The 24,631-nt window shown below is 43.9% G+C and overlaps 4 protein-coding genes across 11 annotated transcripts; 2 read left to right on the top strand and 2 right to left on the bottom strand.

Moving 5' to 3' along the window:
* Window positions 1–226: 226 nt before the first annotated feature.
* On the bottom strand, window positions 227–5,068 carry LOC118378916 (homologous recombination OB-fold protein). Of its 3 annotated transcripts, none has more exons than XM_052491563.1 (10): window positions 4,890–5,068; window positions 4,619–4,691; window positions 3,341–4,414; window positions 3,121–3,207; window positions 2,847–2,981; window positions 2,170–2,278; window positions 1,424–1,509; window positions 1,115–1,243; window positions 786–969; window positions 227–679 (listed from the first exon to the last, which is right to left on the bottom strand). In XM_052491563.1, the coding sequence occupies exons 2-10, from the start codon at window positions 4,676–4,678 to the stop codon at window positions 627–629; spliced, it is 1,917 nt and encodes a 638-aa protein (XP_052347523.1). In that variant the 5' UTR covers window positions 4,679–4,691; window positions 4,890–5,068; the 3' UTR covers window positions 227–626. The 3 variants fall into 3 exon arrangements, with proteins under 3 accessions (XP_052347523.1, XP_052347524.1, XP_052347525.1); XM_052491564.1 differs by having other exon boundaries at window positions 3,121–3,204; XM_052491565.1 differs by having other exon boundaries at window positions 4,641–4,691.
* Window positions 5,069–5,664: 596 nt separating this feature from the next.
* On the top strand, window positions 5,665–7,926 carry LOC118378917 (ankyrin repeat and SOCS box protein 16-like). Its single transcript, XM_052490284.1, has 6 exons — window positions 5,665–5,998; window positions 6,211–6,478; window positions 6,639–7,047; window positions 7,207–7,290; window positions 7,534–7,647; window positions 7,741–7,926. The coding sequence occupies exons 1-6, from the start codon at window positions 5,665–5,667 to the stop codon at window positions 7,924–7,926; spliced, it is 1,395 nt and encodes a 464-aa protein (XP_052346244.1).
* Window positions 7,927–8,271: 345 nt separating this feature from the next.
* Window positions 8,272–11,480, top strand: LOC118378915 (transmembrane and ubiquitin-like domain-containing protein 1). The gene is made up of 3 exons (XM_035765905.2): window positions 8,272–8,440; window positions 9,584–10,161; window positions 10,280–11,480. Exons 2-3 carry the CDS (start codon window positions 9,599–9,601, stop codon window positions 10,647–10,649), a joined length of 933 nt encoding a protein of 310 aa, XP_035621798.1. The 5' UTR covers window positions 8,272–8,440; window positions 9,584–9,598; the 3' UTR covers window positions 10,650–11,480.
* Window positions 11,481–12,454: 974 nt separating this feature from the next.
* LOC118378914 (ataxin-7-like protein 3) lies at window positions 12,455–24,586 on the bottom strand. 6 transcript variants are annotated; one of them, XM_035765899.2, is made up of 14 exons: window positions 24,441–24,586; window positions 23,783–23,862; window positions 23,528–23,640; window positions 23,262–23,394; window positions 22,986–23,157; window positions 22,768–22,868; window positions 22,604–22,662; window positions 22,011–22,056; window positions 17,076–17,113; window positions 16,919–16,987; window positions 16,746–16,789; window positions 15,040–15,111; window positions 14,542–14,678; window positions 12,455–14,449 (listed from the first exon to the last, which is right to left on the bottom strand). In XM_035765899.2, exons 3-14 carry the CDS (start codon window positions 23,576–23,578, stop codon window positions 14,247–14,249), a joined length of 1,125 nt encoding a protein of 374 aa, XP_035621792.1. In that variant the 5' UTR covers window positions 23,579–23,640; window positions 23,783–23,862; window positions 24,441–24,586; the 3' UTR covers window positions 12,455–14,246. The 6 variants fall into 6 exon arrangements, with proteins under 6 accessions (XP_035621792.1, XP_035621791.1, XP_035621793.1 ...); XM_035765898.1 differs by lacking the exon at window positions 24,441–24,586 and adding an exon at window positions 24,247–24,434; XM_035765900.1 differs by lacking the exon at window positions 24,441–24,586 and adding an exon at window positions 24,247–24,434 and having other exon boundaries at window positions 22,640–22,662.
* Between the last annotated feature and the right edge of the window lie 45 nt (window positions 24,587–24,631).

Below are 24,631 nucleotides of genomic sequence, written 5' to 3'. Positions count from 1 at the left end.
TAGAGGGGACTGCTTTGTGAAGTAAAAAAATATACAAAACATCAGCCAGCAGGTCTTCAAACAGGGAATGACTGTGTCTATGTACCCGTAGGATGGGATGTACCCGTAGCAGTATGGGATGTACCCGTAGCAGTATGGGATGTACCCGTACCCGTAGCAGTATGGGATGTACCCAGTATGGGAGTACCCGTAGCAGTATGGGATGTAGTATGGGATGTACCCCCGTAGCAGTATGGGATGTACCCGTAGCAGTATGGGATGTACCCGTAGCAGTATGGGATGTACCCGTAGCAGTATGGGATGTACCCGTAGCAGTATGGGTAGTGAAGCTTCATTCAAATTGGGGAGATGCGGGAGCGACAGTCCCAGTTCCCAACATCTCAGAGTCCCCCCCCCCCCACACGGCCGACATGCAATTTATAATGGTGCGATTAACGGTCACAGCACACCAAACACAAAATGATAGCACTTCAGGCGACAAGATTCTCTGGGGGAATCAGGTAGAAAGGCATCCAACATGCGGTCAGAATGCGCCAAACTCAAATTCACATGTAAGTGGCAGCTTAGTTGTCCTACATCTCCCCTGTATAAATGTACCTTGTCCGTAAGGGGTAGGTGGGCAGGTGTCAGAGGCAGTAGGACTCAACAGGCAACTCCCCAAGAAGCTCATCAAGGTCATCTGCACAACACAGAGAGACAGACAAATTCAATCAAACAAACACACAGGGTGGAGCTGCTGATTGGTTTACCAAGAACATACACTCATATGCATATCCAAGTCCCACCTGCGTCCCAGGACAGGTCCAGTGGTGCAGCAGGCGGGCCCTGTGGAACACTAGAGGAGCCAGCACCAGAGTCTGCAGAGACCTGTGGGGCCCGAACATCCTCATCATCATAGAACAACTCCATCTGAGACACAGGGGCTCCTGGGACACTGGAGGACTGATCAGGTGATTCCAACATTGGCTCCTACATTCGAAGAGTTAGACAAACAAATACAATATATCTGTCAAGACACCAAGATTTACTCAATGATTTGTCATTGTTACATCAAACTCCCAACAGCCTAGGATAACAACAAGATATCCTCCAGGCCTTGGTAGTGGTCTCTCACCAGGGGGAGTGGGAGCAGCTGGCTCTGTGTGGAGGACGGGGTCGAGCCGTCAGGAGGGTAGATCCTCAGGAGGTTGTTGGGTGTCACGTTCAGGTAGTGGTTACGGTGGGACGGAGAGAACACACCCACCTTCATGAAGAGACAACTAATTATGGGTCTACCGCTAACAGTGCAAAAATTATCAACTTTACACACAATTTGTTTGTGATTTTATTGTGAGTGGCTCATCAATCATTTTGAAGAATCCAACAAATGATTTGCAATGAAACACTAGTAAATAGTGAGGTGTGTGGCCTGTGGAAGTCCTACCTGTTTGAGCAGCAGTACCGCCCCCGTCTTGAGCTCCCCTAGTCTGTCCTCTAGGAGGCGCCGGTGCACTGTGCCCTGCATCTCTCCTACAGTCAGACACACGTATTACTACTGTGTTCTACCGGTGCAGTTAGAGCAAAACAGCATACCTAGTCACTGTGCTTCTGCATTGCTTGCTTTTGGGGGTTTTAGGCTGGGTTTCTGTATAGCACTCTGTGACAACTGCTGATGTAAAAATGGCTGTATAAAATACACGTTATTGATTCATTCCACATGGAGCACACTGGTCACATTATTCCTGCTAATGACAACAGTGTAGTAATCAGTGCATCCCCTCCAGTGGTAATCTGTTGACAGGTAGCACCATGGGCCACACTTCAGGAGGGACTGCACAGATCACTGAGACTTAATAGTCCGTGGTGATCAGCATGTGCTAATACCCATTCATTTGATGCTGATCCATGATGATAGAATCACTAATAAGCACAACACTAAGGTGAAGTAAATACTTTAATAGATCTTCTCAGGAGTCCTCATGCTGGCTCTCCTGAGGCCATGATGACCTGCTAGGTTTAAGCAGTACTCAAAGAGAAATAGAGAGGAACTACAAGAAAATGAGAGAAAGAGACAGAAAAATGGAAGAAAGAGGGCCCTAGGGACACTGAAACCGCCAGCCACAGACTCACTAAAATGGCTGTGTGACCAGTTCTACCTACAAGCACAACCGTACCATCAGTAGGCCTTACCTGTGGGATCCCTGAACACAGCCTTGGCATCAGCGTGTGTGTGGAGGATGCTCTTTAGTACCACAGCCATGTTGGGGACCTTGTTCTTCACCAGCTGTTTCAGGGCCGCCTGAAAGAGAGAGACAGACAGACAGACCTTCGTACTAGAGCACTACAAAACAAGTTCAAACAACTGCCAATCATTAACTTTAATTAAACATCAATTACTCATGCAGAGTTGCCATTAGCAGTGGCACATTAAGACTGTGGAAAAACAACAGAATAACCATTAAGATGATTAATGTGTGATCATGTTTGGGATAATAACTACTAACACCCCAGGCATAGGCCTGTCATTTGTCCTGATTATACTGATAGAGTGCCACCATAGAGACAAGGGCCATTAACATAGAGAAAAACAGCCCATCCACTTCTATCAGGGAGGCTGCCCTGGGTGCAGAAAAACATGCTCATGAAGTCAAATTATGCAAACGGTGTTACGCAAGTGTTACAATTTTGCACCAGATGATATGGCATTTAAAGCTTCTAACATGAAATATGCTACGTTAAATGATGCATATTATTGAAGGGTACATGGCCACACACAGCCTGAACACTGTTAGCCTTTCAGTCACCTTTCATGCCATTTACACTACTATAGGCTGTGTAAATTGGATACCGCTAAATGTGCTGGTCACCTTGCGGAGTACCATGGCCACGCTGTAAGAGTGCAGAAAACAGGAGGAGTTCCTTTCGTCCAATCCCATCTCTGCCTTCATCGCTGCCCACGGACCTCCACTGAAATCATCTTCCTCAGTCTGAGAGCTGGGAACCTGGACAAGTTTTTTTTTACACACACATCACAACACATGTTCATAAAGCAACATGATATAATAAAGAATGGACAAAAAGGTTAACTAATAACCTGACACATTGTGTAAATGTAAAACCTAGACAACAGTGTGATAGTACCTGACTGGGCAGTCGAGCCACGGCCCCATGTGCAGGTGTCTGAGGAATGGCCACCACGATGTCATCCAGGCTCTGCCCATGGAGCTGCTTTAAGGAGAGAGAATGGAACCTCGCAGTAGCTTAGTATCACAACCAAGAGCATTGCTGACTGCTGAGATTAGTTAGACTACAAATAAACAGATAGAGAGGCAGGTAGGGACAGAAGCAGAAAGAGACACACCTGTTGTGGTAGGATTCCTGCAGGCCCGGGGAAGCGGCGGGTATTGGGCCGGATGTGGTCAGAACCCGGTCTCTGCGGGGTCTTGTTGGAGTTGGACACCAGCTGAATCAAGTGGTTAGTGAAGACGGGCGTGTGGAGGGAACGGGGGGTGAGACTGGGGGAAGGCATGGGTCCACCAAACCTACTAGAGGGGGCTGGTGAGATGGGGTCAAAAAGGCTGCGTCCCTGAGCCAGAGGTGTAGACCAGGGCCTCTGTACCTGGGAAGGAAGTCCTCTGACTGGCCTGGGGGTCACAGGCCTGGGGAAGGGGCTGGAGGCCATGGCGAGGCCAGGAAACACTGGGCTTTGGGGTGGAGCTAGGAGGAAGGTAGCACTAGGATCAGGGTGGGGAGAGGGGAAGGGACCAGGGAATGAGGACCTGTGGAGTATACTACTACTACTGGGAAGACCAGACGTTTGGTTAGAGGTACTGAATCCTCTCAGACCCACATTGGGCCCGGTTTGACCACCACCACAGGCTGTGGGCCGTAGTCTTTTGGCTGGGGATACAGAGTCATCGCTGGGCTTGGTTAGATCTGCAGCTGGAGCAGTTTCTCGGACCTGAGCCCAAGTGCTCATCTGTGGGTCACTTTCATCTAGGTCTGCCAGGTCAACATCCCAATCATCAAAGTCATCCTGCGGCGAGGGGGCCTCTTGTTGTCCTGTTGTGTTTGACTTCATCTGTTGAGCTGGTGAGGAGCTCTGTTGGGTAACTGTACACAGTCCCCTACTCAGTGTAGGAAGGTGGAGAGGGGGAAGAGGGAATGAGGGCAATGGTTTAGATGTAGAGAGCTGTCTCAAACCCAAAGCAGGAGACTGTCCTACACTGTTCGGTGTTGAATTATCTGACCCTGGGCCATTCGACAGGCCCCTATGGGCAAGTATGCCTTCTGTGGTTGGTTGATGTGAGTTATTCTGACCATAGGGGGCAGCAGGAGTTGATGCTGCAGTTGAACGGAGGAAACAGGACTGTGCTGCAGAGGACAGTGTGCTAGCAGACACTGATGGAGCAGACCAGTCCATCTCAAGTAGATCCTAACACACACACACACACACACACACACACACACACACACACACACACACAATTGTATAACTCATATTCAAAGAAAGCCAGAGGTGTTCAGACTAAATAGTTTCACAACAGTACTCTACATTGCTTGTGATGTCAATGTGAGAATTTATTCAGAGGGCTATAATCTGTCATAACTATCATATCAGCAGGTGGTAATCACTGACTGTGTAAATCAGTTTGCAGCACCTCATCATTGAAGTCCTCCCCAACGTTAAATAATCCATTCCACTTGCAAGTCTGTCGAAAAAGAAAGACATCTTCAAATATAGCATCAACTAAGAAAGTGCTAGATGTAAATTACATTTCGCCAACTAGATGGCTGGCTAACACTGTTAGCTACGTGCCAAGCTAGCTAGAAGCTTCTCTCATTTGTAAACTTGTGGCAGCTACCGACCTGGGGACCAGAGCTAGCAAACAAACATGACTGATTCTTACCATAGCAGCAATGCGATCTCGTGTGGAATGTCTTTTCTAACTGTCTATTTACATTGATACATAAGATCAATCGAAAGTGTAGATGTCATTTAATTCAGCCATTCAGTACTCTGTAACTTTTCAAGCAACGCAAGATGTTGTAAATGCGAAATTTTGTGAGATTGGCACCGCCACGTTCAAGTAAAACGTAATTACGTAATCAATGTTTACGTTGCGTGACGTTCGCGAGATGGGTCGTCACTTGTCGCCACCTGCTGACTATCTCAGTTAATGCAGTTCCCCGAATATCAGATTGAGTTCCCCGTCTATTTATAACAGGCACTAAACTTGTATTGGGGCAACAATATATTGTGAAAGGACATTTGGACGTGTCTGTAAACACGTCATGAAGTAGTCGTAAGCAAATTACATTATCCACAACAGCAAATGTGCTATATTTTGTATAGTAACTTACTTGAGTTCACATGAAAAAATTCTGAATTCACAGTGGTTACAAGTTCAAGTTGAGGAGAATTCTATATTCACACAACATTGATACGATGTAAATACAATCTTCAAAGACCAGAGACAAAATAAAGTGTTTTCTCTGTTGTCTCTGTCTGGATTTTCGTTTAGTATTGGCCATAACAGTAGGTTTTTAGTCGGTGTCTAAGTCAAATTTGCTGCACTGAGTCATGTTGTGTAAACTGTAAGCAACTAAAATTGGAGCTGTTTCAAATGTGTTGCTTGAAGACCTCAGTGGGTTGCTTGAGATTCTGCTCCAGCTTTGGGTGTCATGTCCAGGGACACGTTTGCCTTCAGCTCAGCCGCCTTGCATTCTCTGAAAGTGGATCAGGAGCTCCAGGAGTGGAAGGATAACCGGCAGGCATTGGCCCACAGGAGGGCCATGAGCCGGCCACCTGTGTCCCGGGCCTCCAGACCCCCTCCCAAACAGCAGCGGAGCCTCCAGGAGATCTGGGTCTATGAGGCCCGATGCAGAGACACCACAATCCACAACACATTCATGTGTGGGGACATGAAGGGAGTGCACGTTGTGTTAAAGGACCCCTGCATGGTCAACACACTGATGGAAACAGTACATGAGGAGATGGTGTGGGCTCCAGGTAGGTGTCAAACGCAGAGAATATGAACTCACTTTTACTGTATGCTTCACTGTTGTTTTTTTATTAGACCTATCTGTGCCTTTCTTATATATCTTCCAATCATTCCCCAATCACTACTCATCGACTCCCTTTATTATATCCTCTAAACATACCTAAGCCTCTCTGGCTATGAGCATCTGCTAGGTAAATAATGTACATACTCTCTGTCCCTCTGGCAGGGATGTGGACCATGAGCTCCAAGATCAAGCAGACATCTGCATTACGTCTGGCAGCCAGCAAGGGACACTCAGGCTGTGTGGAGGAGCTGCTGTTTCGAGGGGCGGAGGTGGATGCTGACCCTGGTGGCAGCACAGCCCTGCATGATGCCTGTATAGGTGGCCATGACAGCTGTGTCCAGCTGCTGCTAGCCCACGGAGCAGACCCTGACCTGCTGGCAGAAGACGGCAGTGCACCCCTTCACCTCTGCAGCACAGCCCAGACATTTCAGTGAGTGACAGCGCTCTTAGCCATACTGACACTATGCCTGGTGATCATTTCTATTATTTATAGTTAGAGGAATGTTTCAAAAGTTATATGGCACGTGGGACTGTTGATGTGGGTGCTAATGAATGAAAAGATCATAAGGTTGTGTCTCTACTCTCTTCAGGTGTGCTGAGCTGCTGGTGACGGGTGGGGCAGAGGTCAATGTGTTGACCAGTGAAACAAAGATAACGCCCCTCCATGTTGTGGCTCGTCGGGGTATGGAGGAGCATGTGAAGCTCTTTCTGTCCCATGGAGCTGACGTGTCAGCCAGGAACCGTGAGGGGGAGACCCCCCTGAATGCAGCCTGTGGTGGGGCTGAGAGGCCTGCCGAGGCTGGGCGATACCTCCGCGTGGTCCAGATGCTGCTGGGAGCTGGGGCTGACCCCTGCACTGCAGGCTGGAAACACCACACACCTCTACACAACGCCTGTAGTAACTGCAGCCCACGCATTGCAGAAATTTTACTACAACACGGAGCCAAAGCAGACTTGCAGAACTGTGCAGGATACACACCCATGGACTGTCTGTTACAGGTGGGGTTAAGGGTGGGCCATACGGGGGGGTAGAGGGAGCTACGGAGAGTTATGTGGTCAAAGTGCAAGATCCATTTGGACATAAGGTTATTTAATTATATAGTGGTAGATCAGTGAGTGGTAGATAAGACAGACTTCTTCTCCTTCTCCTGTCTGCAGGTGGTGAAGGACTATCCAGACCAGCATCCGGAGGCTGTAGCACGCTCCCTCCTAAACCACGGGGCCAAGGCCGGTAAAAGCTTGGTAGGGCAATTGGAAAAGTCAGTTGGGCCAAGCTGGGTGTACAAATGCCAGTTGGAGGCTGGATTTGGGCCCATTTAATTATATTTTATTGGGATGAAATATGTGAACCAGCAAAAGCTTGATTTTATTTCATTTGGGGGGCGCTATGAAAGTGTTTCAAAGTTAATTCCCTGCAATTCTACGTAGACACTATATTTTGGAGGGCATGATAATAATAATAACCCACAGATTTCCTCCATATAGATGCTGAAGCTCTGCCTCATCTCCCCTGCCACCCTGGAGGTAATGCTGAACTGCTATGCTGTTGTCCCTTCCTGTGAGGAATGGATGCAGTCTATCCCTCTTGAGATACATGAGGTTTGTCCTTTCCTCCGTTTTCAACTCTCTCCTTCACTGCCTGAACCATCTAATGTCCTTCTTCCATTTCTCTCACCATCTCTCTGTCCCCAGACGCACCAGGGTTTCTTTGACTCTGTGAGGCAGATGACGAGCCAGCCCCGCTCCCTGCAGCACCTGTGCCGCTGTGCTCTGCGCCGCCACTTAGGAAAAGGTATCGACGCAGCTATCAGTAGATTGGGCTTCCCCAGCTCTCTGATGGAGTATCTACTACCTCGGAATGACGGGGAGATCCGGTGAATAAAGTGAAACACGAGGGACAGAAGCCAAGAGAGAGGATGATTGGCATTTACAATAACTAAAAGAATGGTTGCAATAATTTGTGTTTTCTGTATTAATTTATTAATAAATCAACTTTTTATTTTGCCTATGAAAATGTGATACTATTTTTCTGAACTAATTTATGTTCTTGTATGAATTGCATTTGTATGGACGAACCACCCACTACAGGTACACTATTGCTTTCATCTGTACTCTATGTTCAGCACATGAAGGAGAGAGAATTCGAGGAGAGGAAGACACTTTTTAGTATTTATATTTATACCATTATTTGTGTCCTTGCTTGTGCCCGTTTGCGTGCCAGCTACACAAGAGTTGGACGTCCCAAGGATCCCAGAAAGCACTAACCGACCTACGTGCTGGTGGCGTAACGTCATCTGTGTTTATGTGGCCCTCTACTCCAGTTTTATTATCAGGGGCTGTGGCTAAATTAGCATGGTAGCATGCCGTCAAACATGATTTGACTCCATAGCAGGTAAGCGCACCTCTTATATTCAAATGCGCATATAACTAGTGTGTGCATTTAATAAGAACATCTATAGAACGCATTTTGGCAATGTAGTGAAAGTTAGCAAACGAAGGTCGTCCTTGTTGCTATGACTAGCTAGCTAGCTTACCTAATACCTAGCTAGTAAACTACCAATATGTCTTTTAACGTTAGCGTAAACATTGAAAAACCTTTTTCTTCTGTATCTAGCTAGTTCTCCAACGAATGCACAATGTAGTAGTAAACACATTAGTGACGTGTTTTAACTGGGTTGTCATTAGATGGTTTGCTAGCTAACTTTTGTGACAATATTGCCAGGCCATCACTTACGAAACTATAGACGGTTGCTTTGAAGTAGCACTTAATCTCTGTCCCTGACAGTTGTAATACAGGTCTCTGTCCCTGACAGTCGTAATACAGGTCTGTCCCTGACAGTTGTAATACAGGTCTCTGTCCCTGACAGTTGTAATACAGGTCTCTGTCCCTGACAGTTGTAATACAGGTCTCTGTCCCTGACAGTTGTAATACAGGTCTCTGTCCCTGACAGTTGTAATACAGGTCTCTGTCCCTGACAGTTGTAATACAGGTCTCTGTCCCTGACAGTTGTAATACAGGTCTCTGTCCCTGACAGTTGTAATACAGGTCTCTGTCCCTGACAGTTGTAATACAGGTCTCTGTCCCTGACAGTTGTAATACAGGTCTCTGTCCCTGACAGTTGTAATGCAAGTCTCTGTCCCTGGCAGCTGTAATACAGGTCTGTCCCTGACAGTCGTAATACAGGTCTCTGTCCCTGACAGTTGTAATACAGGTCTCTGTCCCTGACAGTTGTAATACAGGTCTCTGTCCCTGACAGTTGTAATACAGGTCTCTGTCCCTGACAGTTGTAATACAGGTCTCTGTCCCTGACAGTTGTAATACAGGTCTCTGTCCCTGACAGTTGTAATACAGGTCTCTGTCCCTGACAGTTGTAATACAGGTCTCTGTCCCTGACAGTTGTAATACAGGTCTCTGTCCCTGACAGTTGTAATACAGGTCTCTGTCCCTGACAGTCGCAATACAGGTCTCTGCTCATAGGCTTTCTACTCATATGTATCTATGCACTTCTTTCACTTCTCTTTTACTTTTCAACAGACACAAAGGACAGAGATGGCGGTGTGTGCACTGACAATGGACGGGATGGGAGATGAGGTGGCTGCAGTAAGCGGTGTGTTACTCCTGGTCTTGGCCTTGGTCCTGGCTTGGCTCTCCACGCAAGTGGCAGATCGGGGAGACCACATCCTGAGCACCATTCTTACAGTCGGTGCCCACGCCTCTCTAATCGGGCTGGGGGGCCATGAGAGTTACAGTGGAGGGCCACCCAGTGCAGACACCCCAGAGCAGCAAACACCTCCACCCTCCCAGGAGAACAAGCCAGAGGAGGGGGAGCCTGGGTCTGAGAGGGAAGATGGGGAGATAACAGGAGAGGGGACTGCAGGGGCTGGAGTTGACCTGCTGTTGAATATCCAGGGGAAGAAACCTCAGACATACCAGTCTGATGATGATGATGATGATGATGATGAGGAAGAGGATGACTATGAGGAAGAAGATAAAGTTCAGAAGCTGAGCCCAGTGGTCTCCTGCACCAGCATCACGGTTCGTTTGAAGTTCCTGAATGACACAGAAGAGGTGGCAGTCCTGAGTCCCCAGGATACAGTGGGTCTACTGAAGAGGTTAGTATGATATGGCAGTTCTCATTATACATTTTCTGTGTTTAACCTTCTTTTTTGATTTATTGAACATGCATATCTCTCCCATACAGTCTTAGAGACATTTCTTTCTCCCCTCTAGTAAGCACTTCTCAGGGCGGGAGCGTCAGATCAAGTTGATCTACCAGGGCCAGCTGCTTCAAGATCCCAAACGGACTCTGCTCTCCCTCAACATCTCTCACAACAGTGTGATCCACTGCCATGTGTCCCAGGTGCTGCGGGAGGCCAGCCCAGAGGAGGCAGCTCGCTCTGGGGCTAGTGGGGGAATCAGGGCTGCAGGCCTGGCTCTGAGCACCAGCAGCCTGGTGGTGCCTGTGTTTGTGGTGATGTTAGCCGTGGTCTGGTACTTCCGCATCAACTACCGTCAGTTCTTCACCGCCCCTGCTACCATCTCCCTGGTGGGAGTCACTGTGTTCTTCAGCTTCCTCATCTTTGGAATGCACAGCCGGTGAGCGGGAGAGAAGGCAGGATGGAAGGGCCCTCATCTGGGCAGGAGAATGAGAGGGAAAAACAACTGTGTCAGGAGGATGAATGGAGTCAGGGGGCCTCTCTGCCTTAGACACCATAGAGCTCAACTGGAATCCTAAGAGTGGGTGTGCCTCTGTTTGTGCATGTACCAGCAAATAGCATAATATGAGATTGATTGTATGTGCAGAGATTCAAGTTATCTGGAATGTGTGTTTGTTAGTATGAAGCAGAGATAATAATGAGCGGTAATTTTGCTTCTCAGAAAAACATTGAGTGGGTCCAGCTCCTCTTGGTCCTTTATAGGGCAGAACCATCAGCATCACACCCAGGACCACAGGCTGCTTGGTCCACTGTGTCAGCAACATCTTCTGGCCAGTTTGGCTTCACATAGCCTGTTCTGTGTTAGGTTGCTCTCAGAAATTAGGGTCTCGATTCAATCAGATCCGCTTTAGCCGACATCCATATAGAAGTTGTGTGGGAGGTGGAACTGTGTTAGTGCTGTCAATCCACTGAGGTATAAGAACTGGAGACTGTGTCCAAGATGTCCGCCTTTTGTTTTCAAGGATATCTACTCACGTTCGCATACGCCAATTCATGTCCGTCTATATCCGGGTTGAATCCAGTATATACAGATCAACATCACATGCACACTTGCACTCAGTGTGCACAGGGAGCAGCGCAGACATCATCCAAAAACATGGCAGACTGATGAATATAAAATGTTGGAATTATCTACAAATATTTGAATAATACAATAGATGATTTGTGCACAAAGGTGATGACCTAAGTGTCGTGTTATAAATGTTGAAATCTGACTTATCTATGTGGTCGTGTATGGAAATTGTCCTTCTAGGCTGAGCGTCAGTTAAACTGCAAAACTGTAGCAGTTTTTTAAAATACCACAGAGCCTTGTTTACAAGTTCAAACAATGGAATGTGAGATGTAATCTACACCTCGATGAGGCTGATTAGAAATCTTTATTTGAATTATTTTCAATTTGAGTGTAATTTCTATCTAGCCTCCACGTTCTCGTTCTGAATTTCTAATGCAAGTAGGACAGGTGTGGCTTTGTGATAATGATAAAGAGCAGCCACTCACCGATTTGACAGCTCCAACGAAAGAAATCAGCTGTCGCCGGTTAACACTTGATCTGATTGAATCTAGACCTAGGTTAATGCATCTCTTCACATCATGGCCACATACTCTTTTCATTATATACACGTTAACGTTCCAGAAATGTTTGGTCTTTTTGTAGTACGTGTTTGAACGAGCAATTCATTTCCTCATTTGCAACAGAAACAAAATTAAGATTATACAACTAGACTTGACTCTAGAGCAACTTTGAAACCACTCACCATGGAGTGGTGGTTATATTTCTACTTTCTTTCCAGTTCTTTGGAAATGAGCTTTCACCTTAGTTATTGTGGACTGTAACGACTGCCTTATTGCAAGGCAAAACAGTTTAAGGATTTTTGTTGCTTGAATTACTCTACGCTAATATCTTTAGTTATTTTAAACCATATAAGTTAATGCATGAAAATAAGCAACATGTTTGGTTTAGAAAATACTGTAAATATGTATTTACTGTACATAGAATGAATGGGATGAAACCACATCGGACACATCAGGATTTCTGTTGGGGAATTTAACACAGATGAGGGAAAATATCTTTATCCCTTAAGTTTGATTGTTTTCCTCTGGCTTCAGATTTAAAGACATTCAAACCAATCAGTCCCTGTGTAAAGAGGGAGTATGTCTGATATTGGACAAAATGACAGAACGCAAGAAATCTGAATGACACTATTTTACTCAGACAAAGAAACCTCTGTACACTTGGGAAACTGAGAAAGAAAACCTAGCTGTGCGTCACATTAATATACAATTGACATATTTGCACATGCACACACACGTGCATGAAAAAAGTTGTTTTTGTGTTGTGAAGACACTTTCTATTGCGTCATTTGTCCACACTCATATTGTTCAGACACACCGATACACACAAATAAACAGTTACGAAGCATTAGTAATACAGGACATTCTTTACCCTGTCAGCAAAGAGGAACAAATGAAATGATCCATACCCAAAATAGGTGTTCTTTCACTTGACGGTTGATTCTTTTAGTGCACATTAAAGTGATGTCATACTTAATCACTGGCTGAATGTTCTAAATGAAAGCTTAGGGTATATAAGATTCTCAGCGAGTATAGTCTGGTGGGCCCCTCAAACAGGAATGAATAACATATATCAAACTTAACTCGTTAGCTAGAGTAAAACTGAAAATGGCAAGAATAACAGTCTGAAATATCCCATGCAACAGCCATGGCACTTCTGTTGCAAGTGGTGGCGGATTTGAATTCCTTCAAGCGCATAGACACTGCACACAAGCAGAGACAGACTATTAAATCAAGTGATGCAGATTGACCTAGAGTATTATTGGGGGGGGAAAGCAGGTTGACTCCACTATACTTTAGCATTATTCAACAGGAAGCAATGAGAGATCTACAACTTGTATAGAGTGATATTGTGATTTGCAGCTGAAGCAGATTAGAGCAACTTCAGACTGAGTATGAAACAGTAAAGATAGACAGGGAAGAAGCACTGTTAAGCATGAAGCTGTGTGTGGTAGAGAGGTTACCGTGTATGTATACAGTATCCAATTAAATCATGATTATTTTACATAGGTCATCATACCACATGTATCGGTATACAAAAATACACTGGCTCACTCCATGATACATGTCAACATCTGCATTTACAATTTACTGAGTGCAGACATTAAATACACATTCTCACTTGACACAGTCAATGTAAACCAAAAAAGTTAAATATTCAAAATAACATATACTGACTCAACCACAATGGCACATTCAGAGATGCATAGTAATCTGAAAACAAATTAAATCACACACACATGGAAAACAGTCAACTTTACACAACATTCATACACACATGCAACCACACATACACCACTGTGCAATACAATGCTAGTACGGATAAAGCCACCATGAAGTACCCCAATACTGGTGAAACAACAAGATGGCACTGACATCCACCACAATAACAACGCTGTAGTCGTAAGGTGATGCAATTAGTCCACAAGTCCCCTCCTAAACAGAGACAGAGTCAAAAAGAAAGCAATGTTTTGTTTTCAGGAGAAAACAGATCAGAGTGCAAAAAAGCGGAGTGTGATTGGTCCATGTCTGAAGCCTAAATCACTGATAAACAAAAACATAATTAAAGTGAACAATCAATGGCCCATGTTTTTTTATAACTGGAATTGCAAAATATTGTATTCAACAACAAACAAATAAGAATGGCGTTCAAATGAAGGGGTGCTGTGTCCAGTTATGAAAAAAGAGAAGTTACAACCCCTGGGCTAATCAGAGCTGATATTAATGTGAGTGAGTGGATGTGAGTTAATGGGGTATCATCTTTGCCTCAGAGGACATGGGTATCTGTACCTCTGTTAGGTATGAGACCATGACTTGACAGGCTGGATGAGTGGATGAAGCCTGGTTCAGAATTCCATGTCACCCTCCAGTCACCTTCCTGGGTACGGGGGGGGCAGACTGGGACTACCCTAGTTTAGGTTGTCATAGATACTGGGGGCAGGGGGAACAGGAAGCTTGGGCTTCTTCTTTCTGTTGGATAGGCCTACTAGACTAGTCTGGGAGCTACTGCCTCCTCCACTCCCACTGCCACCCCCTCCTCCTCCTGTGCTGTTTAGGCCAAGAGACGTCTTCTTCTTCTTCTTGGTCTTCTTAGAATCTGAGTTGTTGGTGCCTGAGAGAGAGAGATCGAGAGCAGGGGATGAGATGAGACCGACCTCCACTGTATGAATGTACAGAATGTGGACCTGAATTCGGGTCTCTTACTAGCTTTGGAGGAGGCTGAATCAGAGGGGGAGATGTCTGAGGATCCGTCCCACTGTAGGCGACTCATGAGAACCTGTCCGTCTGAGGCGTCGTAGCAGTCACTCTCCACCATCATGTCTGCATCGGGCAGAGACGACCTGACAGAGACAACAGCCGCTCAGATCAGACCAGCCACAGAGAGCAGCAGGACACATGGTGGAGCCATTCAATCTGCCATACAGCACACCTACTGTAGTACACACCCAGGCCATACAGTTGGCCCCATGAATGCTCATACAGTAGCTAACTAACATAGTCCACCCTCAATGATAAGGCCTGTCCATCTAACTGGCACAAAACATCCACAATAAATACATAGTCATTCAATACAACTCCTCAAGCAAACACCTGAACATTTAGGGACACCACAGGCACCAGTCAAGATCGAATATATCAGTTCTAGGAATAAACCAGTCAGAACCAATGGAGGTCTGAGGGGCGGGGGAGGGGCACACTCACGCGGACGGCCCCAGGAGGAACACCCTGACGGCCCTCCTCTGTTCGTCCGTGTGCTGGGGGCACCGCTGGGACCTGGCAGGGACACAACGTGGCATTACAAACACCTGAGAAACACCTGCCCACAATGCACAGTGGCCCCGCCTACCCAGGGCCACGGCAGAGACAAGAGTGGGAGAGAGACAGAAACAGACACTGCCAGTGACCAATCAGATGATGGGTCAGGTGTCAGAGTTTGGAGGTTAGAGATCAATGTTTGCTCACTGACAGCGTCCAGTTAGTCTCTCACCACATACGGCAGGCAGTGTCCAATCAGGGTCTTACATAGTCCAATTGGAAAATATCTGTTGTTTAGTCCAATCAAATATGAATTGTTTCACTAATTTTACACAATTTGGTATTATACTGAACAAAAATATAAACGCAACATGCAACAACTTCAAAGGTTTTACCGAGTTACAGTTCATGGAAGGAAATCAGGCCCTAATCTATGGATTTCACATGACTGGGCAGGGGCGCAGCCATGGGTGGGCCTACTGTAGGTCCACCCACTGGGGAGCCAGAATTAGTTTTTCCCCCACAAAAGGGCTTTATTACAGACAGAAATACTTTTCATTACCCTCCCACTCCTCAAATTATCCCGCAGGTGAAGAAGCCGGATGTGGAGGTCTTGGGCTGACGTGGTTACACGTAGTCTGCGGTTGTGAGGCCGGTTGGATGTACTGCCAAATTCTTTAAAATTACGTTGGGAGGTAGCTTATTGTAGAGAAATAAATATTAAATTCTCTGGCAATTACACGCTCCCTCAAAACTAGAGACATCTGTGGAATTGTATTGTGTGACTAATCTTCTATTGTCCCCCAGCACAAGGTGCACCTGTGTAATGCTGTTTAATCATCTTCTTGATATGCCACACCTGTCAGGTGGATGGATTATCTTGGCAAAGGAGAAATGCCCACTAACAGGGATGTACACACATTAATACACACAATTTTTGTTCATATGGAACATTTCTAGGATCTTTTATTTCAGCTCATGAAAAATGGGACCAACACTTTAGATGTTTAGTTTATATTTGTTCAGTATATATTTTTTAAAGAAAATTAGCCAATAACTGAGCCCAATCATCTAATAAATACTGTATGTTAAAGGAAATGGAAAATAATTGAGTATCATATAGAGTTGCCACTTGTGTTCCCCAGAAATCAGTCCCAACTACACATGATCACAACACACCAATGAAACTGATCATGGTAAAGCTCTCACAGAAACAACATGCAGAACAGTAAGTAACCATGAGTGTCTGTTGGCAGCCTCCATAATGGAGTTGGGCCACAGGTTTACCACTTCATTCAAGTCACGGAAGACCTTCCTGACTAGCTAGTTTAACAAACACCTCTGAGAACCTGGTAAGGTCCATACTAAGGGGCAGGCTGAGGGATGGACACAGGACGTACTGACATTGACATCAAACTTCCAGGAAGATGTCTGTCTGAACCAGTACAACCCTGAATGGCTCATCATGATCATAATCAGCAACATTGACTTAAGCTAACATCTCGTGCCAGCGCTTGAGAAACAAAAAGTATTAATGAGTTTGTGTGATAAAGGTATGAGTGTGCACTCCGTGTAGCTGATAGGACATTAGGTGGAAATGACAAGACTATTAGAGGTGCATGTGCTGTGTTTGCGTGCAGAGTAATCCCTACCTGGTGCACATCTTCTTGGTGTGCTCCGAGATCACTCCACATTGCTGCAGACAGGGGGCAGTGTAGTTAGAGACAAGCCAGTCATACACACTGCTGATAAATGTCTTGAGATATGATCCAATACAGTTAGACTTGTGGATGGATGGTAGAATAGATAAATGAAAATGACTCACTGTTGTCAACAGAGACCTCAGTTCGTCAGGGCCTAAAGTTTCGTAATTGATGCCAGTGTTATAGTTGTACTGCAGTGAGGGAGAGAGAACGATACCAGACATCAACACACTAATAGATATGTAGGCGTGAACCATCAGAAAAAAGGATTCTGGTTACCTTGTATGGATCTGCATTGACACTATTACTAAGCTCCCCTGAAAAAGAGAACAGCATATGATCTATCAGTCTACTCGCCAGACTCCCAAGGACACAGATGATGCACACAACCACCACCAACCATGAAATAAAGCAGTGATTACATTTAGTACGATATCCACAATATTACATGTCACAAACAATTGATTCCAATGTCTAAGAAAACATACGTAAAATGTACAGTTTATGATGGGATGAAGCAAAGGTCTCTCTAGCTATTGACCAGTGAGGTAAGAAAACATAATTGATTATTATGTACAGTGCCTTGCGAAAGTATTCGGCCCCCTTGAACTTTGCGACCTTTTGCCACATTTCAGGCTTCAAACATAAAGATATAAAACTGTATTTTTTTGTGAAGAATCAACAACAAGTGGGACACAATCATGAAGTGGAACGACATTTATTGGATATTTCAAACTTTTTTAACAAATCAAAAACTGAAAAATTGGGCGTGCAAAATTATTCAGCCCCTTTACTTTCAGTGCAGCAAACTCTCTCCAGAAGTTCAGTGAGGATCTCTGAATGATCCAATGTTGACCTAAATGACTAATGATGATAAATACAATCCACCTGTGTGTAATCAAGTCTCCGTATAAATGCACCTGCACTGTGATAGTCTCAGAGGTCCGTTAAAAGCGCAGAGAGCATCATGAAGAACAAGGAACACACCAGGCAGGTCAGAGATACTGTTGTGAAGAAGTTTAAAGCCGGATTTGGATACAAAAAGATTTCCCAAGCTGTAAACAAGGAGCACTGTGCAAGCGATAATATTGAAATGGAAGGAGTATCAGACCACTGCAAATCTACCAAGACCTGGCCGTCCCTCTAAACTTTCAGCTCATACAAGGAGAAGACTGATCAGAGATGCAGCCAAGAGGCCCATGATCACTCTGGATGAACTGCAGAGATCTACAGCTGAGGTGGGAGACTCTGTCCATAGGAGAACAATCAGTCGTATATTGCACAAATCTGGCCTTTATGGAAGAGTGGCAAGAAGAAAGCCATTTCTTAAAGATATCCATAAAAAGTGTTGTTTAAAGTTTGCCACAAGCCACCTGGGAGACACACCAAACATGTGGAAGAAGGTGCTCTGGTCAGATGAAACCAAAATTGAACTTTTTGGCAACAATGCAAAACGTTATGTTTGGCGTAAAGGCAACACAGCTCATCACCCTGAACACACCATCCCAACTGTCAAACATGGTGGTGGCAGCATCATGGTTTGGGCCTGCTTTTCTTCAGCAGGGACAGGGAAGATGGTTAAAATTGATGGGAAGATGGATGGAGCCAAATACAGGACCATTCTGGAAGAAAACCTGATGGAGTCTGCAAAAGACCTGAGACTGGGACGGAGATTTGTCTTCCAACAAGACAATGATCCAAAACATAAAGCAAAATCTACAATGGAATGGTTCAAAAATAAACATATCCAGGTGTTAGAATGGCCAAGTCAAAGTCCAGACCTGAATCCAATCGAGAATCTGTGGAAAGAACTGAAAACTGCTGTTCACAAATGCTCTCCATCCAACCTCACTGAGCTCAAGCTGTTTTGCAAGGAGGAATGGGAAAAATTTCAGTCTCTCGATGTGCAAAACTGATAGAGACATACCCCAAGCGACTTACAGCTGTAATCGCAGCAAAAGGTGGCGCTACAAAGTATTAACTTAAGGGGGCTGAATCATTTTGCACGCCCAATTTTTCAGTTTTTGATTTGTTAAAAAAGTTTGAAATATCCAATAAATGTCATTCCACTTCATGATTGTGTCCCACTTGTTGTTGATTCTTCAAACAAATACAGTTTTATATCTTTATGTTTGAAGCCTGAAATGTGGCAAAACTTTGCAAAGTTCAAGGGGGCCAAATACTTTCGCAAGGCACTGTACGTGCTGCAATAGCAAGCATATGGCTAAATATATTTTAATGGTTTAATCAATCTGTGATTGAAATTGAGCAGCACTTTAAGGGCAAAACCACAAATGACAGGTCGATCAAACTGGTGTGGATTGAGTTCAGGTCATTTATTACATAGGAACATCCTTGACGCTCCATAGAAGATAGCAGCACCGTTTCATTTCAGCTCCATTTAAAGAAACAGGGACAATCAGGAAAATCAAGAATCAATGAAGACATGATACAAACAACAAAAATAAAAATAAATGCAAGCAAAAGCATGAATATGTCAAGTAGATAATGGATAGGATAATGCACAAGAGGACTTGTTGAGTCACCTGAGAAACTAAGAGATAAACAGCTGGTCTGCTTTAGAGACATGACTGTAGTCTATCATTACTGGGACCAGACTATCTGACATTATTTTTTTCACTCAAGTGTTGAACTAGTTAAACAATATATAACACAATAACAGAAAATAAATTGATATATTGCATACAAAGAACTGAAAACTGGTGGCTGAAATTTGATTTATTGCACACAATTGTCAGCTTCCTGTAAGTCATTCTCAGCTCATTAACTTTGCACCATGATCCATGTCAAATTAAAATCATCAAACAAACAGGAGACTGGAGCATGAAGACTCGGCCTTTGCCTTATATCTTAATTTGCTTATCCTCATCTTCAATGCTGCTTCTGATCCTTTTCATACTGCACTACGTCTGTATTCTGCCAACATTGTGATCCTTTTCATACTGCACTACGTCTGTATTCTGCCAACATTGTGATCCTTTTCATACTACACTACGTCTGTATTCTGCCAACATTGTGATCCTTTTCATACTGCACTACGTCTGTATTCTGCCAACATTGTGATCCTTTTCATACTGCACTACGTCTGTATTCTGCCAACATTGTGATCCTTTTCATACTGCACTACGTCTGTATTCTGCCAACATTGTGATCCTTTTCATACTGCACTACGTCTGTATTCTGCCAACATTGTGATCCTTTTCATACTGCACTACGTCTGTATTCTGCCAACATTGTGATCCTTTTCATACTGCACTACGTCTGTATTCTGCCAACATTGTGATCCTTTTCATACTGCACTACGTCTGTATTCTGCCAACATTGTGATCCTTTTCATACTGCACTACGTCTGTATTCTGCCAACATTGTGATCCTTTTCATACTGCACTACGTCTGTATTCTGCCAACATTGTGATCCTTTTCATACTGCACTACGTCTGTATTCTGCCAACATTGTGATCCTTTTCATACTGCACTACGTCTGTATTGATCCTTTTCATACTGCACTACGTCTGTATTCTGCCAACATTGTGATCCTTTTCATACTGCACTACGTCTGTATTGATCCTTTTCATACTGCACTACGTCTGTATACTGCCAACATTGTGATCCTTTTCATACTGCACTACGTCTGTATTCTGCCAACATTGTGATCCTTTTCATACTGCACTACGTCTGTATTCTGCCAACATTGTGATCCTTTTCATACTGCACTACGTCTGTATTCTGCCAACATTGTGATCCTTTTCATACTGCACTACGTCTGTATTCTGCCAACATTGTGATCCTTTTCATACTGCACTACGTCTGTATTCTGCCAACATTGTGATCCTTTTCATACTGCACTACGTCTGTATTCTGCCAACATTGTGATCCTTTTCATACTGCACTACGTCTGTATTCTGCCAACATTGTGATCCTTTTCATACTGCACTACGTCTGTATTCTGCCAACATTGTGATCCTTTTCATACTGCCAACATTGTGATCCTTTTCATACTGTACTACGTCTGTATTCTGCCAACATTGTGATCCTTTTCATACTGTACTACGTCTGTATTCTGCCAACATTGTGATCCTTTTCATACTGTACTCCGTCTGTATTCTGCCAACATTGTGCATTTGACCTGGATTTAAGCAGCAGACTGCTTCAATGGCCATCTATCGTGAAGAATCCAGAAGGCCACATTCACATTCTCAATAGAGGATTTGAGACACTCTGGGTCTCTGCTAAGGTTCATTTCCCAGAGTCTTCTCGGGTTGACCTCTGACCCTACATTGAAGCGGGGGAGGGCATTATAGAGCTGGCCTGGCAGTAATCAGCCCCTTCCGATCACTGAGGAAATGCATCATCTCTCAACAGCACGCATGGAGCTTCCTGATCTGCAACAAGGCTTTGGCCCCAGCAATGCTGAAACGACCAGAGTGTAAAACATCCCCAAACATTCAACCAACTACTCTAAAACTTTCACGCACACAAACACACACAAAGTTGGGCAATAAATTGGGTGTATTCAGGAGTGGGCTCTATGTTCGAATTCACCAACACACTTCCATTTCAAGGCTACAGAGAGTCTGGACTCTAGAACATTCCCACAACTCCCAACAAACAAAATACCATGAGACCACATATAATATTCTGTATATCAGAACGCATGTAATTTAGTATGAATATCAGTCAAATTAATGCTGATTGAGAAATGATATTGACAAATGACAAAAAATGTTTAAAAAATAATAAAGGGGGCAATATGCAGTTGCTACATCCATTTTAGGATTTATAAATGTATGATATGTACCCATTGATTCTTGAAGAACATAACTTAAACTGTTATACCCCATCAGAACTGGTTGTACTCCAATGTTTGTTAAAACACTATACAGCCTCAAAACTATAACTTTGATATCACAATGGTCAGTCCTTGTATCCATAGCTCTTTCTATTCATTTGAGTGGTAAAACATTTCTAGCACAATCCCTCAGCTTTTTACAGAATAAGGGGCAGGGACGATGCCTTGTTATTGTTTTAACTGCTGATTGCCACGAAGATTAAAAAAGAAAAATGCCATTCTAATCATGTGTTTCAATTGGAAAATATTTACATTCCAGATGGGAAATGTAAATGACACACAGCTTATAGTTTGTCACTTAACCTGCATCTTACATGGTTTCTAAGAGGTAATGTTATACTCACCATTTTTATGCTTTACAGATTTTGATCTTCTGGGTGAATTTGGATTCTAAGGAAATAATACACAAAAAGAGAACTGTCAATTTAGATTCACACTGATCTAGATGAACATATCACAAACAACTAGTGAAGCATGCAACAGGAAAAGTGAAGCACACACCCCTTGATCCAATTGAATTTGTAAAAAAATGTGTTTTAAAATGTTCATCCTTGCCATGCTTGTAAGCAGAAAGTAGGGCTGTGACAATACCAGTATGGCAAAAAAAATCCATGGGAAAAATTCACACAAAGCAGAGCAAACTATTTGGTCCTGCTGCCGTTAGTCAAATTTGCACTATAGCTTTTAAAATAAATAGTGACTGGATAACAACTTAATGATGTTTGTTTCCAAACATTGGGGCTGTTTTCCTAAACAAGTTTCCTTGCCACGATACTAACGAGTAATGTGATACTGGTATCATCCCGGCCCTAGCAGAAAGGGATCAAAGAAATCCTTAAGGTAATTTTTTTAAAATCTATTGGTCCCCTTGCATTTACATGTGGACAAAAACACAACATATAACATGAATAAATATCTCCACAGCAATGAAACTTACCAAAGGTATATGTTGTTTCAAAGAATGTAAAAATACCTTATCTGACTTTCTCTTCTTAGCTGTAGAGGGAAAATAGAGGGATGTAAGACAAGCATAGATGTGCTTGTTCAGCTAAAGTCACCAAAAAACATTCAGACAGGGATTCACACTTGTTTTATTCTCACCTTTTTTTTCTGAGCCATACGACCAGTCATTGTCATTGACGTCATCATTGTCTTCCTGATCACTCTCTGATTTGTTGTTCATGTTGTTACTGCTTGCTATTCTGTAGACCAATATCAAGAACATGATCAGAATTGCCCATTCACTTGAGGAATGTATTGGTTTGTTTTCTATATTACATTGTAGTGTCCACTGTCCATGTCCAGTGCCCCTTGCTGACCTGCGGTTGGCGATGCGGCTGCTGTTGCGCCCCATGCCCAAGCATTTCTCCAGATGAGGGGCAAAGCGGGACGCAGCAATGCTCCGGTTGCAGTTGGGACACACACACTCCTTGTTTTTCCACTGATTGTACACTTGCCCGAAAATGTCCACTCCTGGTTGGTCAACGATTTCTACGGAGCAAGGCGAGAACATACATGAAAGATAAACTAACAAATTAAAAGCAGAGAAATTAACCAGATAACCAGACCCAGGGGAAAAGCACTCTGGTCCTAACCGAAGTCCTTCATGCTTTCTTGGTCCGTGTCATCCAGGAAGAAGTAGCCCTGTTTGACAGCACGATGCACCTCGAAACACAGGCCCAAACAGGCGTCCTCCACCAGGTCCGAGTAGATGTCCTGAGCCAAGGCCTGTGGAGGACAGCAAAGAATAAAGTCACAAAGGTCACAAAGGAAAGGAAACTACATGAGCAACTTCCTGTTTTAAAGCAGGACAACTACCACCAAACATGATAGGATGGTGAAAGTGTAGTCCACTATTCACCTCTAGCTTGGTGTTGTCCAGGCCCGACAGAGACATATCCTCCATTTTCATTTGCAAAAGTTTCAGGGCGAATCACTGCCTTCTACATGGCACAGTTATGGGGGACAACAGAGCTGAAAACAGGAAATACACACATTTAGTGATTTCAAATAACTAAGTCATTCAAACAATAAAAAATAAGTGATGAGAAGAGATTATCCATTTGTTGGACAAAACCCAACAAAAGTCCCAGAGTGAGACTGAATCAACACTTACAAAGGAGCACCGATTCTCAGTTGAGACCTCTTCTTCGCTAATAGTTGGCAGAGGTGACTGCCCGATATTGTTTTGGTTAGCTGTTGAAACAAATAAACAAATACATTTCACTGAATTAGTAAATGTGGTGTTGCGGCTACACAAGACAGAACCAGAACAAAAACGAAAGTAAAGCCAGAACAGTTGTATTGTCTAGAGACTAGAGTGAGCATTAAGACACGGCTACTACGTGCTAGCTTGCGCTAACGTTCCATATTAGCTAGGATAGAACGCTGTAACAACTGATAGACAGCAAACTAGCTATCTAGTTAGCAAAACAAATATTTTCCTAATCTGCTACCGATAACAAAAACATAGCTAGCTAACAAATCAGCTCATTGCACATAATCTTACTAATACGGGTACGTACAATTATTTCAATGATTTCTTTACAGAGAATATCATACTGGTCAGCTCGCACTCACCATCAACGACCAATCTATGATTGAGCCGTAAACCGTTAGCTGGACATTGACAATATATTATTTTGCTACATTGTATCTAGCTAGGATGATACATGTTGTAGCTATTAGCTAATGATTTAAACGTGATCCCACAGAGCAGTCAAATGGAAATAAGAAAATGTAAAAAGAGGCTGCCATTTTCCTTCATAACAGACCTCACTAAACGATCACCGAGGTTCTCCGTGCCGTTTTACTTAGCCTCAAGTCGGGGGAAATGGCAGAGAAAGGAAATGAACTTCTAATCAACTCGAGTGACTGTACTTAAGTGCATACATTTTATTTATAATTGGATATGCAATAATTAAATATAAAAAAAAAACTCGGCTGTCTGGATCCGCCCCCTCTC

The sequence above is a fragment of the Oncorhynchus keta genome, chromosome 32, assembly GCF_023373465.1.
Source record: "Oncorhynchus keta strain PuntledgeMale-10-30-2019 chromosome 32, Oket_V2, whole genome shotgun sequence".
NCBI classification, from domain to species: Eukaryota; Metazoa; Chordata; class Actinopteri; order Salmoniformes; family Salmonidae; genus Oncorhynchus; species Oncorhynchus keta.
This window is presented reverse-complemented; position numbering and strand designations above follow the sequence as displayed.

Excerpts from the sequence above, each read along its gene's own strand:
- LOC118378916 (XM_052491563.1), bottom strand. The coding sequence starts at position 4,678 with ATGGATTATTTAACGTTGGGGAGGACTTCAATGATGAGGTGCTGCAAA. Across the intron at positions 2,982-3,120 it reads TGGCTCGACTGCCCAGTCAG|GTTCCCAGCTCTCAGACTGA; the intron begins GTACTATCACAC and ends AAACTTGTCCAG. Across the intron at positions 2,279-2,846 it reads TGGCCATGGTACTCCGCAAG|GCGGCCCTGAAACAGCTGGT; the intron begins GTGACCAGCACA and ends TCTCTCTTTCAG.
- LOC118378917 (XM_052490284.1), top strand. The coding sequence starts at position 5,665 with ATGTCCAGGGACACGTTTGCCTTCAGCTCAGCCGCCTTGCATTCTCTG. Across the intron at positions 6,479-6,638 it reads AGCACAGCCCAGACATTTCA|GTGTGCTGAGCTGCTGGTGA; the intron begins GTGAGTGACAGC and ends TACTCTCTTCAG. Across the intron at positions 7,648-7,740 it reads TCCCTCTTGAGATACATGAG|ACGCACCAGGGTTTCTTTGA; the intron begins GTTTGTCCTTTC and ends CTCTGTCCCCAG.
- LOC118378914 (XM_035765899.2), bottom strand. The coding sequence starts at position 23,578 with ATGAAAATGGAGGATATGTCTCTGTCGGGCCTGGACAACACCAAGCTA. Across the intron at positions 16,988-17,075 it reads TCAATGCAGATCCATACAAG|TACAACTATAACACTGGCAT; the intron begins GTAACCAGAATC and ends CCCTCACTGCAG. Across the intron at positions 14,679-15,039 it reads TTCCTCCTGGGGCCGTCCGC|GTCGTCTCTGCCCGATGCAG; the intron begins GTGAGTGTGCCC and ends TGTCTCTGTCAG.
- LOC118378915 (XM_035765905.2), top strand. The coding sequence starts at position 9,599 with ATGGCGGTGTGTGCACTGACAATGGACGGGATGGGAGATGAGGTGGCT. Across the intron at positions 10,162-10,279 it reads ACAGTGGGTCTACTGAAGAG|TAAGCACTTCTCAGGGCGGG; the intron begins GTTAGTATGATA and ends TCTCCCCTCTAG.